The 15,582-nt window shown below is 43.7% G+C and overlaps 1 protein-coding gene across 1 annotated transcript in view; it reads left to right on the top strand.

Moving 5' to 3' along the window:
* The window catches only part of T265_02697 (hypothetical protein), a gene marked incomplete at both ends in the record, with an annotated part of 113,238 nt that overhangs the window by 81,443 nt on the left and 16,213 nt on the right, over positions 1-15,582 (top strand). Inside the window, 5 exons of the mRNA XM_009166999.1 lie at positions 4,982-5,061; positions 6,612-6,886; positions 7,946-8,186; positions 8,261-8,482; positions 13,663-14,253. Of these exons, the coding sequence (XP_009165263.1) occupies positions 4,982-5,061; positions 6,612-6,886; positions 7,946-8,186; positions 8,261-8,482; positions 13,663-14,253 (1,409 nt within the window). The remainder of the gene's footprint in view (positions 1-4,981; positions 5,062-6,611; positions 6,887-7,945; positions 8,187-8,260; positions 8,483-13,662; positions 14,254-15,582) is intronic.

The following is a 15,582-nucleotide window of genomic DNA, read 5'->3' as shown; positions in this document are numbered from 1 at the left end:
GAAATCGAACATCCCCTGGGTTTAGTCCTAACAACTTACTCATAAAGTTGCTGGAAACCCACGATCGATTTGCCCTGTCTGCGGTTCATCAGGTAGGGGCAACCCCCAAGATTCCGTCAAACTTATATTCCGCTTGAACCCAAATTAGACGAAATTAGCGAAGTACTATTTTGGTTTTTACGGTAGACTCAAATGAAACCTAGCTGAAGAATAACATCGTAAATGAGAGATTCAGCTGGAATTCGCTTGGGTCTCCCGCGAAAACCAAATGAATATGCAAATGAGTGAAATACTTTGGGGTTTTTTTATGAAAACGCTTCCCTCAGCTAGCCTTTTTCGTAGATATACTGAACTTATGTGGATTGGATTTCTTCGTCCGTTTTAATAGTACACGCGGGCTGCTTTAGCCGATGCTCGTTAGGTCCATCGCTGTCATCGAACCTTTAGCCGTCCCCGGCATTAACCGACAAATCCTTTTGACGTACCTGGGACAGGCTGTTCAACCTAATGTGAACCATTACTTGAGTAGGTTGGTGGCCTGCTTCCCGCTTTCCATTCTGAAACGCATGTACTTGTAAACCACTTTTTCTTTGTGCAGGACATCGGAACTTGTGCAATCCCATCGCAATAGAGAATAGGGAGTTTCAGCCGTAATACTCACTTACAATATGACTACTGTTTAAAATCCATGCTTCACCGCTCCGTAAACGGTCTTTTTGTTGAACAGGTAGAGGGCTGTCCAGAATCTTTCATCGACTTTATATGTGGTATCGTATCAATAACAATCAATCTTACACTACATGTTCGACTTCATTGTGGGTTCATGTGTGCTAATTCTTGGTCCACTGATATCCACGCACTAGAAGCCCTAAGTTAATCATTCGTCGAACTTATAAAAAGATAGGATAATGTGGAGCAGCGTTTTCTAGTTCCCAGTTCCCTGCTCATTCGTTAGCCCACGGTGAATAGAGGTTTGGATGCTGAGCCAAGGATACAGTTGGTATACTTTACATTTGGAACGCTCATGCATTTTCTGTCCAAATGTGACCTTCGTACATAATATATTGATAGTCCATAGATTGAAGACTATTTTTACCCCCATTCCTCTTTGTTTATACAAACGGCGTTTGGACCTCATCCTCGCCAATAAACACAGCTGCAATCACCACGGGTGATTCCAGTTGGTCCCTTTCGTATCATAGGATTTTTGCGGATGTTTACTTAAAAAGACGGCAAAACCTGGTGCCCGTTCATATGAAGAAAGTCTATAAAAGAGCAACCAAGCTACGCGAGTGCATGTGCCAACCTTCGTCGTCATTTGCATAGGAATCAATAATACTGCTGTTTTTGGGTCAGTTGTCCCCAGTTAGGTAACATTCTCAGAGAAAACGAAGATCGAAAGGGAGGACACGGCGAACAAAAAAATCTAGCATTTTCAACATTTCTGGGTCAGTCCGTTTTTCCCTAACGGTCAAAACAAGACGGTTGGCCTGCAAATCATTTACTCAGGAAAGGTAACCTAGTATTTTTTTTACATTGGCCTCCCTTAAGGGGACATGTGGACGTTGTGTAGGCCACCAGATCCTTACATCTTTTTTTAGTTGTCCTGCTTGAGACTTAGTTATGTGTTGCTTTGACGAAAAAGTGGAGCAAAAACAGCCACATTTTGTGGGCGTGACGCCTGGTGGGAACATTCCGGGTGTCGCACTGTAGCGGTTCATTGCGTAGGTTGGAAAATCCTAGTTTATAGGCAGTCGTTGTTTTATCTACCCCCGAGGATTTTCCACATAGGTCACCACGTTTAATTGACTGGTGGTCGCCACAAGTCTGTTTTCCATCAACTGCCGCCAAACTTTCGAAAGCTGCCTTCTCCGTTCAGGGTTGTAGTCGGAAGGGAACAGTACAAACAGTAAAGTGTGATAAATTTATTGATGGTCATGTGACGTGGTGGTGACCGCACAGTGTGATGGTTCATTTCGCAATCAGCGGTCAGTTAAGTAATTAAGTCTATGTGGAGGCAAACCTTTCTTATGATTTTCAGGATTGTGTGAGATCTTCACATGTTCGATGGTCACATCCGATGTTCACAAATATCTGCGTGGTAATGTACAGATATAGCCAACTGGTTCAGCGAAGCAAACGGCTGCTCGGGTAATATCTGAAGGGCAAGTAGCTGTATTTTTGAAAAAATGTGGCTACTGATTTACCCTGTTTGCAAAAATCTGACCACTCAGCTCGAACACTAAGGATACTTTTAGAGTGGTCTGTAACAGGTCCTTCTGTCTAACCTTTTCATGAATGAGCTAAATCAACCATCCTTGAACCAAAAACTCCTTGAAGTAGTTGCTACAAACAATTGTTTGAACGCACAGTTTTTAACTGTCCAGATCCTCGACCTTCTCTGTGCATGGCTCGCTGCGGCGTACGGCTGCCGAACAATGTCAACGATAATTTCGCCACTCATTTCTGCTTAATTGGGACACCATAGTGTAAGAAACAAATGTATTCAGGAAAGCCGAGAAGCATTGCACAGCCGTTTGGAATTACTACCGATACACATCTCAGGAATGACTGGAATGGCTGGGCAGCAGTGTCATAGAAGCGTACTTGCGCGGGATGGAGGCCATTCACCTTCCAGTCAGGTGACGACAGGCTTCTTCAATAGCTTCATATAATCTAACTGAGTTTCAACCTGACGACATCTCAAGATGCTTCTTATTGACAACATTGGATCATTTCCCCATCCGCTTGGTAAATGAACCGATAGCTGATCCAACGGTTGATTTGCAGTTGGTGGCCGTCCGGTTAAGTGATGTGAGCGTCTATGCTGAAAGTTGGTACTGGCCAAAAACAGTTTATGAGCAGCACACAACTGGAGGAGTCGCTCTGCGTTTTCTCTGTGACATGCATCTACTCCGGATCGACCAGCCAAATGTGGTTCCAAGGAGCTCAGACGACAGACTTGTACATTCATATCGCCCACAAGGGTCACAATGTCAGTGCTTCTTGCTCGACGCATTAACCTGGATAGATCTCGATAGAAAGCATCCTTATCAGCATAAGAACTGCAGTCCGTTGGGGCATAAGCCGACACTACAAACAGGCACCGCTTTTTATGCTGACAGGCATTGAGCTTGATTGAAATGGATAACCGGACGGCGCAAAGATTGTTCACTGGTATCCAATCCAGCAAAGCGCGTTCACCTCTGGGGCTGAGTGCAAACCCTACGCTATATATTCCAGGAGTCATCGCTTCTGGGTCACAGGACACACGGAGGGAGAAGTGTGAAAGAGCTGAGTTAATCGTTGGCGTTCTGAGAGGCATAACCACGCTCGGGTCTTGTATGCGTGTTTCGGAGACAGCTTACATCGCTTTTAAGGCAGTACAAAGTTTCAGCAAGCATTGCCTGTTTGCCAATTCGATATAGAGTACGGACGTTAAAAGCTCCTAGTTAGAAACGATCTCATGGATTTAGAATTATTTTATTTTGTTTATTTTTAATAGACAGCGGGCCTATGGCCAGATGACTGATAGTTAATTGACCCAACAACGTGTACCTGTGTGAATGGGTTGGTGGATTTAGAAGGATGTTATTTTGTTTATTTTTAATAGACAGCGGGCCTATGGCCAGATGACTGATAGTTAATTGACCCAACAACGTGTACCTGTGTGGTAAAAATGGGTTGGGAAAGGACATCGGTGGACACAGAACTCTGTGGACAATTGATACTTCCCGGTTGCCCAGACCGGGGACAGGGGTTTGGTTGAGGTACTCCACCTTGAGCCTCTAACTTTCGACCCACGAAACTGGGAAAATGTAGGGTCTTTTTCGGTACCCTGCCCGGAGCCGATGGCTCTTTATTTTTAGAAGTATTTCGACCGTATCGGATAGTGGCCGGGTGGTCACGGTCAACCGTTTGGAGATCGGATTGTGCGGTTTTTCTGGCCGACCTTTTCGAACCCCTCCTTCGGAGAAGGCCGTATTTTGCTTCTCTGAGTATAAACATGCTAGTCGTCTGGAGGAAACACCTAATGCCTTCACACGTCTATCGCAGAAGACAGTACGACTTTACCCTCAGACCGCCTCGTAGCACGACTATTCGTAGTACGCGGCCTCGTTGTTCTTGGTCTAACTGCTCCTCTTTGGCCGTCCTGGCATAGTTGCACCCTGTGGAACGAAGTTCCGGCCAGTGTAGCCCACGGGACGATTGAAACACTTAAGGCCAACCACGGCGTCAAGGTATCAGCCCTGGGTCGGATTGTGGTAAAGTTGGGGTAAATTATGGTAATGTTAGGTAAACTCATGGCCTAATTAGTGAACCTTTTCTGCATGCGAGATTCAGATTCGGACAAGCTGTATCGATAGCATCTCGACTGTCGCCACCCTGTCCTATCCGATTTCTGTACCGCGCGGCTGACTGATGTCGGAATGTCTTGAATAGTAGCCAAAAACTGTCCTCCGGCGTTTGTCATTCTCCCACATTATGCGAACTTGGCACCAACTGAGCCTTTCAGTTATCTATATTTAAACCTTCTGAGATACTCCTCTTTTTCTGGGTGGCCGTTGTTTTGCTACAGTTCAAGCACAATGGAGCTAACAGATAAACCTCCGCTACAGTGAAGCAGTATTCGCAATGTCGGATGCTGGCCTTCCTCAGTCGTTTTTATGAGGCACCTAGCTCCTTGTTTATTGTATTCCTAGCTAGACAGTTATTCCGTTATGGTTGTCGTTCTCTCGTTTGCAAACGATGGATGCTGCCCATTGCTACATTTAACCCAGGACTGGGAGCAAAAAACGCAAGTTGTGGTGTCTTTGCGAACAGTGGCGTATTGTTCCTACCGAAGTGAATGCTACTGATAACTGGCTGATCGCCACAATTGTACAAGTCCCATTCTTTCTGTTTTTATATCTGTTTTACTTGAAAGTTACCCAAACAATTTTCGTGCGTAACTCTCAAGTTGCCTCTTTTGCATTTTCAGAAAACGAATCTATGGCTTTCCGTTCGAATACAATGGCCACTAAAGCAGTTGAGTGCTTTTTGAAAATGGCTGGTTCCACTGTAAGTTGTGACGGTCATTTTTATGCAGTTGCTCCAACGGTCGACCATTCGTGTGATTTGGTCGTGACGTTTTTCAGCCCTCTGTCTTGGGCTCAGCACAGTGCTCGTCCTCAGTCGATTTTGATTTTTGTCACTATCTGTATAATTACACCTTCAGCAGTCTATCGTTACTCATTGGTGTCAAGCGAAAACCATTGATTCTTTATATTCGGTTTACAGTTGACGTAAATTCATTCGTCATCAAGTTTACTTTTGCTTCGCTAGCTGTACTTCCCCAGGACACAACGCACAGTGTTGTCATGGTAGAGCCTGCAGGGGATCTGTATCTGATTGGGAACCTCGTAAAGGTATCTCCGAGGTTAGTTTAAGAGGCAACCCATGGGAATGGCTACGAAAATTTCATCAAGCCCCGAATGTTTTATCCTATTGGAACTTATAAAGTACAGTGATCAATATTCCAGCTTAATTCCTCAGCTTTGGTAATCCTGGAATGTCGCTAGTCTGACCAACTCATTCAACTGACCGGGCTTTCACCGGCGGGACTCAGTTGCACAGTACACGGTGCGTGATACGCTCCGATAAGTACTTCTGCTACCGGAAACTTAATCATTTAGGGGGTGGGTTGGCATACGCATCATTTATGATGCTTTTGGGTGTTCATTTGTTTGGCCGCCTTGAAATAAATGACATCACAACATACTCCATTGTATCCAGCTCTGGAACTGGTTATTCAGGTTTTCCCGTTGATATGACCGTTTAACATTGGCAGGGTGTTTATCCTTACACGCTCGGTGCTACTAGACGACGGGCAGACCAGTGGTAGCATAAATGGTCTCAGAATTGAATTGCCGGTCCAATTCATGAAGAGCTGTCACTGACTGCTTTACCGGGTTGTCTCACACCGAATTCTCTTCACTGAAATCTAACATGAACAAGGAACTAGGATGTTCTGTATATGCTTGCACCTTGTTAATGATCATGATGGATCTGTGCTGGGCGTGTTCCTTAGACTTACCTTGTTTACTATGGGAACCCTACTGTGTGCGGTATTGTATCTACTTGGCTCAATGTACAGTATCATGTGATGCACATTAAGTGTTTGGTAACTATAACTTTCTACACATTCGCTGTATTTATTCATTTTCAAGTAAGTATCGCAGCGCACTCCATTCACGGGGCCCCTTGATGGTTGCTCCGAACTCGTACAGATCATTACATTCGTGGATCGATCTTCAGTCCAGCAATTGTTCACCCATTCGTTTTTCAGATACAACTTTTCTATCCGTAATTTGACCAAGGCAGCGATGTGTGACTTCGTTTTCGTTCTTTTTCATACTGTCTACTATCAACGAGTGCAGCGAACTTCACCATTTATTTCTTGAGGGTCGATTTCTTAGAATTGTCGTTGCTACCTCCAGCAGTTACTTTTGTCTGTCCTTTATCCTACCTCTCAGACACCGAGTCTGCTTTTTGTCGTTGTTCCTACCCCTAATTTGTCTAATTAACAATCCGTCCACTAAAACTGCACACCGTGTTACCTTCTGTTTCAGTATCTGCACGACCTGCTGTATCGCCTTGTACAAAAAGTGTTGGCTTGCCTAACTGCGTGGGAAGTAAATCCCGAGAAATTGTCGTCCTCAGCTATCGCCTCCGGATCTCTAACAATTGGCGACACAGCCACATTCGCCAAAACCGGTTCTATAGGCTTTTCTCCACCCAGTGGTCGGCCATTGCCGGGTAGTCTGCTAGGTAACCAGATCCTGTTGCTTCACCATCTAAACGCGGTTTGGCGAGCAATTCAATCCAGCTTACCACAATTTCCAAGGTTCGTTTTGTTTTTTTCTACGGTTCATTCCAAAAGACCACAGGGATCTGCCGTCTGTCATCACGGCGGTGTTTCGCATTATTGCTTCCTAGCTGTGTGCGGAAAGTTACCCCGACCAAGTGGTAGGATTAAGTATAGGCTTCTTTCCTCGAGAACATTTTTTTGCTTTTGAAGTTGGCATATTTTTCATCGGTTGCATCTATTTTATATCAGTCCGGCCTAACTAGAAAGACCGTTCTGTTGCATCTAAATTGGGTAGTTTCACTGCTCATTCATTTTTTGAGGGATAAGTACCGTTGTCAAACTTACTTTCTGAATCAGTTTTCCTCATTGTGGTCGACAACCTAGCGCTCTTTTATTGTGCACTTACGTACACAATGCAATTTGAAAATATACTCGTGTAGATGATGCACGATAATCACGAAGATATCACACCAGTCTTGACGACTCTAATTTCTGCTATGTCGTTCACAAGTAAAACCACGTATGAAGTTCCACTGGTACCCGTTCGCCTAACATATCAGTCAGCTGCACACCACACCTGATGCTTTGTACTCTTGTCGGTATTCTAGCGAATGATGTCAGGTCTGAATATTCCATGGATGGTGCATTTAGAAACTGCCCACCATCTAATTTCAAATCTGTGGTGCGCTGATTAGTTTAGTTTAATATTGTTTTTTCAATGATCACTTTGTGCGACCCTTAAGATCGTATTGAAATGCGGTGCGGTATTGCCCTCTGTCGTCAAGCCTTCTTCAGTTGCCTACCTCTGATATTCAACCTTTCCATTTGACCTCTTCTAACAAATTCAGTGCCTTGGAGCACTTCTTGCCAAGGCCAATCAGTCCGAATTCGCAACAGCTCATGAGATCAAGAATAACGCGATGGCACTGCACAATTTATAAATCCTTAGATCAAACAGATTGATGAGAAATATCTTTAAACCATGCAGACGCTATTAATTCCGCAGAAAATACCTTTATTTTAATTATTCACATGAATATCCTGTTTCGCTTGTGAATGGTTTCACCTCATCCTCCGATTGTATTATCTTGGCAGCTGTTTGATGCGGGTGTTCTGCTCCTTTCGGGAAACATTGGAACCAACACATGGACCTGAATTTTGTGACAATCTCATATCGGCTTGTATTTTTCTGCGTCTGATATGCCCGGCTTTATTATCACCTTCACTGTTCGGGTTAGTGAGTGCCTTTCCTAGTGAACCATCTTGCCAACGAAATCTGACACTTCTGGCCAAATCTCTTCAATCCTTGGCGAATTTCTCGGCGTTTGACGATAAAGTAAGTGCTCTGACCATCACTTGACCCTATTTTTCCTTCTTCCCGTTTTCATTTCGAATTTTCCGCATTAACAGGAGCCTTATATGCGATTTCTGAACGGATTCGTTTCTTCTCAAATGTCTGCCATGCGTACTTTTATACGAAATATTTCCACCTGGCCAACCCTTACCGGACGAACCGATGACCCAGACACTGTGAACGGATTCCGGGATGTAATTGATGAGGCTTTTGAACTCGCGAATTTGCATTTACTTCTTTCTGACCTACCAAAACCGTGCAACGGAGAGGCTTCCAAAGTGAGTTTAGATGCTGTCACAATGTGTGTCACTCCGTATACATTAAATGCTTCAAGAAACACGTTAATTTTCTGATAAATCCCAGTACCCAACAAATGCCTCTTTGCTGTCTCTTTTCTTTGTTTGTTAGGGTAACTGCATGTTTCAAATCACGTTTTTAATGATCGAGGTGAATTTTTTGTGAAGAGGTTTGAAAATATTTATTTGGGATTTCTTCCTGTGAGGCCAACTCTGTTTTCAAATTGAAATGGGTGATCATCTTGTACGGGTTGAACACCACTCACGTAATTTCGGGGTCCACGCGATGTCATTTCGTGCTCAGTTGATATCAACCGGTGCCAGCTGTTTCGCGTACCGGTAATGCAGCGCTCAAGCGAATGCAATCAGTGAAACCCACATCATACAAAAATGTACGAATCTGGAGTTGAACCGCAGACTTTTCAGAGGTTTCATTGTGCAGTACAGTATTACAAGTCTGGAAAACGTATACGCAGATTGCGAAGCTCACACTGGTTTAGTTTCGTGGACTTCTTCTTGGTAGTTAATCAGTCCCGTAAATTTTAATTGTCTTTCAGAACCACTTTTTTCATTTCGCTTTGTTATGCAATGGACCGTATGTCAACAATACGTCCCTTACTGGTGTAACTGTTTCGTTAACCGATGAAATCAGAAGTTTTTTGTGAGGTGTGTCCTTTGAGATTGGAAGGGATCGGATACCGTCTTTATGTTGTGATTAGGCGCCACATGTGCAACTTTTTCTCGTATTCTTTTCTCGAACCGCAATAATAAAGCCATAGCTTGTTTTTCATTCCGGTATAGTTCTCATTCGTTGCATTTGCACGAAAGCCAGACAGCATTATTTGTATGGATCATTCGTTTACATGCTACATTGATTTAATAGCTTTGTCTACAACTTCATTCTCCGATAAAGATCCATTGAAACGACGCCTACCCTTAGTCAGCTGACATGGTGGACCCATGCGTTGCAGGTCATGCTTGAAAGCTCTTAACAGTATTGGGGACGAACGATTCAGCCCCATCACCTTACTGTTCTGACCACTTTTTCCGGACAGATCAACCTACGCCACAGTGTTTCAAACAATTCAGTTCTAGTATCAGGTACTGGAATTGACGCTACTGCCAGACTAATGTCGATCATGTCGCACATTTTCAAACACTTGGTTCCCGTTAACTACGCTCTCGCTATTTCTCGTTCTACCCAGACAGACCGCATAACAATATGTAACTATGCAAACACCTGTCGGTTTCATCCCATGTGCCTATTGACTAGTCAGTCCATGATCGACCGCGCTGTCTACCTCGTATTTTCTGTTTTGCATCTATAGAACTTACCTGCGCACATATATACCTGGCGTTGAAATTCTATAACCATGTGGTTTTCTCACGCGCGACCTCTTTAGTTTTAAACCAGAAACAGTTGCATTTCGCAGGCAAGCGATCGGAACAAAACAACCCGTTAGGTGCTCGTAGAAGGATTCGATCACTGAATGCTCAGGTTCAGATCCACAGTCGCCGACATGACATTTGTATGAATAGTAGGACATCATTATCTGACTATATGCTAGTCGAATTCCCATTGGCTAATCCAAGCAAGCCATTTCTAGGCATGTCTAAGGGGTGTGCACCTAATTTAGGTTTGCGCAAATTTTTCAGTGGTGTGCGATAGGCGAAATTACGATAGCAGACCACAACGGGAATCATATAAGCTTCAATCTCGACCTGAACAACCTAGAGCTACTGTTTTTGTTTTTGTTGGATTACACCTCCTCGGTTAACCATCGAATAGAAGTTTAAAAGTTTCGAATAATCTTCAAACGACTTTTCATCTTCCACCACCTCAACCCAGGTGCATGCCGCCACCTTTCGATTGACAAGGTACTTCCATTCGCTTCATATGTTCTGCGTGACAGCTTGCAAAACTACTAAAACTACCAAGTGGTAGTAGTAATTACTTTTAACTAAAATAACTTGTAATTATTTGCCTTAGGTTACCACGTGTTACCAAACGGTTGCTTTTGATTACAAGTTGGGGAAGAGTGAATCATTTACTCATCGTACAATCCCATAGTTCGCTTGGGGACACGCTTTGTACACTCTTGTTGGAAACAGAGTTAAATGGAACCTTGACCCTCCGTACAAATCGCACCAACCAATGTTTTCTCTTGACTGGCTTGAATACTACATGGTTTTCATGGACGTACCGAGTGGAAGCTTCTAAGCCGGACCCTGTGTCATATAACTAATGAACTACGTCATCTTAACCGGACTTTTGTTCAACTCAAAGTCCACAAGCTCTAGAAAAGCGGTCTGAATTGGTTTTGCGGTGAAACATTCGGTACCTGTATCAAAGTTCTTGCATAATTGGACACTAACATGGGCTGATCCTGTCGTTTTATCGCACTTGTTTTCCCCATTTCGACGTTCTTGCTTCGGTTCTTTGGAATTATATTCTTGCGGACCTTGGGTTTCTTTTCTGTCAGTATTCACAAAACATTGAAAGAAGTTTCGAGTCATCCACCCGTAGGGAATCGTGACAAAGAAACATCAATGATTCTATGATTTTTATTCTTATTCCTCCGTTTGCCTGAAAGAATTCGTCAGTTGTGCTTTCGTCAGGAGGTTGATTTTACGATGGCTAATGTATGGTTAGTCTACCACCGCTGCAATTTATGAGATTTAACTATGCGATTGATTGCCTTGCGCATATTTTATTGACTTTGTTGAAACCCGGAACTACATTTAGCTATGGTTCCTCAAACAGTGGGGAACTTGGGACTGTGTACCTGAACCCACAAGGATAGCTTAGTGGAATCCCATCTTCTATTTACATGTGTTTCGTTTTCCCTTGTTTTTGAATCGCTGTTTTCCACCCAGTATTTGACTATCGTCTCCATAGCCACTTTTGCCAACCGTGAACTGATTTCTTGTCATACTTTATCGATTCCTCGGTGTTGCCTCTCCTTGTCTTGACCTCTCCGCCCTTTCAGAACTCTAAGCTATGTTAGTACCCTTAAATTTTCCTCCCACCTAATGGTTTGTTTCTGTACGCAGTACGGCAAGTGATCAAGATGTTTCCTGTGCTTCTAAGTACCGAGTTGATTAATAGGTGGCCTTTGAATTTGCATTTCCGCCGTAATCACCGAGTCATGCCTTTGGACGTTTTCCTCACGCTGACCGGTGAACTTGAGCCTTCAGGAGTACCCAGATACATGGGTTGTTTTAGTGTTCATCGATTTGTTCCCTGAGCCTGACAATTTCATTGCACATGTTTCACCACCAATCAAGGTGACATCATCATTACGTGCAGCGGAGAGGTATGTCGCTAACCGAAAATGTGCGCCCACCAGGCCAAGTGAACGGTTTAACTACCGTTTGAACGATCTGTGCTATGTTGACTGTTGTAAAATATGATACACCTTGTTGTTAAAACTTGAGAGTACCTGGTTAAGAAAAATGCACGGTATGTTGACTTTTTTATTCTGACTTTTCGGAGACTGGGGGTTACTTTCGAACAGAATTCTGGAAGAGAAAATGCGTAGGCCAGATGTTTCCAACTATCATGTGTGCAATGTGCTTGGGACAGCGCCAAGTGGATTCACGATTTGTTATCAGCTGTGAACTAAACGACGGTTGGAAGTGATCGGTTTGCTTCTTCTCTGCTTACAAACAATGGTTGAGGCTCATCTCTCATTGCCTTGTTTGGCACAACTGCCCCAGTGACACAGTGATTAGCCGTGGTCGTTGCGAGCCCGATGCACAGCTTCAGTTGCATAATGTGCCGAATAAAACTGCAGGCCGATAGGTGAATGTTCTCCTATCTTCACTGTCCCAAAATTCCTATTGTGCCTTTCAAAACTTACGCTTTGTATCAGTTAAATATGACCTCACCAGGTAACCGTAGTTGGCGCCCCACATCTGTCCGTAGTGGAGTTTGACATCCGTCAGTTTATGCTCTTAGGTTGAGAACACACTGTGTTGACCTCAATCCTACCTTTGGGTTCGTTATGGAGTGTCCCCCCCCTGGGCCTCCTTGAGAGATATTCCCATCTGAAACGGGTCCGTAGTGGTATTTTAACGTCTCTCGATTAATTTTATAGTAACTAAATATTGTAACGATCGTCTCAGCATCAGCCACCGAATCCTCCTATGCCTTTTTACCCTCTTCGCGAGTCGCTCAACAAAGTCACTTTTAAATCATTTACAAGCAGTTTTCCGCCAGAGCTCCTATCTATCATAACTTTATACTTCCGTCCCTGGTTCGTTTCCTCAATGAGCCCATTTTGGTGGCTGACATTGTTGTGCCTCGTTTCTTTTTCAAGTCGTTTCAAAATCGTCCAACTTAAGTAATCCAGAGCATTTGAATGAACAATCTAGCCTTTTTATAACAGTCTTAACTAGTTTGTCCGAAAATCCCGAAATGCCTGAGTGTGAAATATCAAGGTGGTTCACCGTCGTCTACAGACATAATTGTGAAATTTTGGTAATCTCATTCCCTTGTTGTTAGCTTTGTGTTGTATACTGCACACCTCCAGACCGTGTTTCTCCTCCAAACCTCCGTATCTCCTCAGTGCGTTCTCGATCACCCTGACCCCTCATACAAACATTCAGGTCGTTTGGGGGCATTATGGTGACCTTCACCAGAAACATACTAATGTATCTGATGAATGTTTTCAAACAGTAGCCCACTTTGACCTTGCCTATCACATCAGATTTCATTTTGTTAGACCCAGGGTAGTGCTCTCCCTTGGTTCGATTGATGGATCACACCTTTTGTCTAGGGACGACAACACAGTTCACCCTATGGATTACTTTGGTTTCTAGACACTGTGCTCCACGATTGAAATAGCGGTTGTTTGATGAATATCCACACATTCATACCCCGCATTCGTTGATGGCGACAATGTTGTCAAACGTTGCAGCTTCGTTTTCAATACTTCCCGATTTCTAATCAAGTGTTTTCTGTAATCAGGCTTTTTGTGCAAGTATCTTATTGGGAGCTAACACAGCTGCCGTGTGTTGATCCTGTTTCTACATCCAATAATGGGTCCTACATGGTGCAGCTGATCGTTGTCTGCTCTCCAATACCGCTTAAGATAGTTTCAGCTATTCCCTTTTCAGTATTGTGATCCGTCACCTCTCTCAAACACTTTTTCTTTTAGATACCAGGAGGCACGCTCCCCCCAGGTGAGTTAACTCAGCTCCCACAGCTATTGGACAACTTATCAGAAAAGCTGCGTGAAACATTAACACCATCCACGCACAGCCTGAGCGACTTGAATGGGACACAAACAGCGTTTCAAACGACCACAGAACGTTTGAACAAAACCTTACCATCTCGAACAGCCAAATCATCTGGAAACCGCTTTCCCACCAGTGACTTCAGCTCTTTGTCAACGTCCCAACTGTCTACGGAAAATCAGACAACAGATTACGCCTTTCACTCAATTCCTGTCTCTTCACCTCAACCATACTACACTTTGCACCAGAATCCCGGTTTCCACAACCCGAAGGAACAAAGAACGCGCCCTGTAAATATTCTCTCCCCTCCTGCTCCATCCGCTCCTGACGATGGTCGATCAGTATCACAAGGCCAGTGTGTGGCGACGCTTTTCACTACTAATGACTATGACGAACCTTACAACAGCCCTCACCCGGACAGTGAAGATGAATCATATAATGTCAATGGGGGTCATAATGGCCACGAGGACTATCCACCTCCTCCACCGGTACCAGAAAGACTGACAAACTTGGTGAGTCTCTCGCTTTCATCATATCCTCACGTCCTTTGTCCCTCTCTACCGGTTAGTGTTCATGTGCCTCAGTTCCGGTCCTTTAAGTAGTAGAGTCAGCCAAGTTCACTTAAACGCATTGGACTGACGTTGCGGAAACATGGGAGAGTTTTGGGGAGGTGAAACAACGCAGGTCTCGAGCAGGCTTGTCCGCTGAAACATAAATGGTTATGCCACATGGACCGCCTCTAGTGTTTTGATTATAGAATCCAAATTTAGATATGTGTCCCGCAAAATCCTCATATAACTGCCTTTTCCATTACTTGTTACTTTATCCCTGTCTCTTAGGCGAGGTACTTCAAACCGGTGAGGTGTTTAATTCTGAACAATATTTCGACTACATGTAGTTGTAACTTACTTCATCTATTCGATAACTATGCGTAACCGCATCCGTTCGAATACGGTTAGGCGATTGTCTGCTTAAATTGTTTCTAGTCTGTTTGCTTTGTGAGGCAATAGTACAAAATGATCTGATCGAAAATACGCCTGAAAATCATGTGTTCATCAAAAGAAGTTTTCTTTCTTGAAAATATTTCTACAATTCGACTGATCTCAAGGGATCCATAATCTTCCAAAGTGTGCAGTGTATCGGTTCCTAACGAGCCGATGTATCCAAGGGCAACAAGAGGATAAGCGTTTCATACACTGTAACGAATATAACTGCACAAGTAAGCATTATTATGAGAGATGTGGTCGTGTCTAGGTGGCCCAACCATCTTATATCGTACGATTATTATTGAACAGCCGCATAGCCCTCATTATCCTCATCATCCCATGGCCTTATTTGTAATAGTTTCATTACAAAGAGGGTTTTAGTGAAGCAGCACTACCTAGCGTAATTTAGGCTGAAGATAATTCTCAATCAATTGGAAAATGTTTCGGACCGATTCGTCGTTTCGATTCGGGCCAATAGACACATGGAAAACTGAACAGACTAATTCGAGCGTCCACCGATGTTTTTCTGGCGTAGATAACACGTTCCCCTGATAAACTGTGATATCTTGACACACCCTTGCATCAAGTTTAGCATCGGGTACACTGCCCTTCCTTGACTGTGTGACACAAGAGTGGTGGGAAATGGATAACGACGGTTTACCAGAAGTGATGCGGCCTTAAACTAGTCCTCAGCACACCCAAAAGCAGCAAATGCTAGTGTAGTTTCAACAATGTTAAGTAAAGTAAGAACACTGAGCGCTGCCAGAAGCGAAACTTCGCCCAGCAATAAATCCACCGATTGTTTACGTAACCCCTCTGAAATTAAGATAATTTTGTTTCAATTTTTCCACCGGT

The sequence above is a fragment of the Opisthorchis viverrini genome (genome assembly GCF_000715545.1).
Source record: "Opisthorchis viverrini unplaced genomic scaffold opera_v5_34, whole genome shotgun sequence".
NCBI lineage: Eukaryota > Metazoa > Platyhelminthes > Trematoda > Opisthorchiida > Opisthorchiidae > Opisthorchis > Opisthorchis viverrini.
Note: the sequence above shows the minus strand (reverse complement) of the source record. Positions and strands in the feature narration are given on the sequence as shown.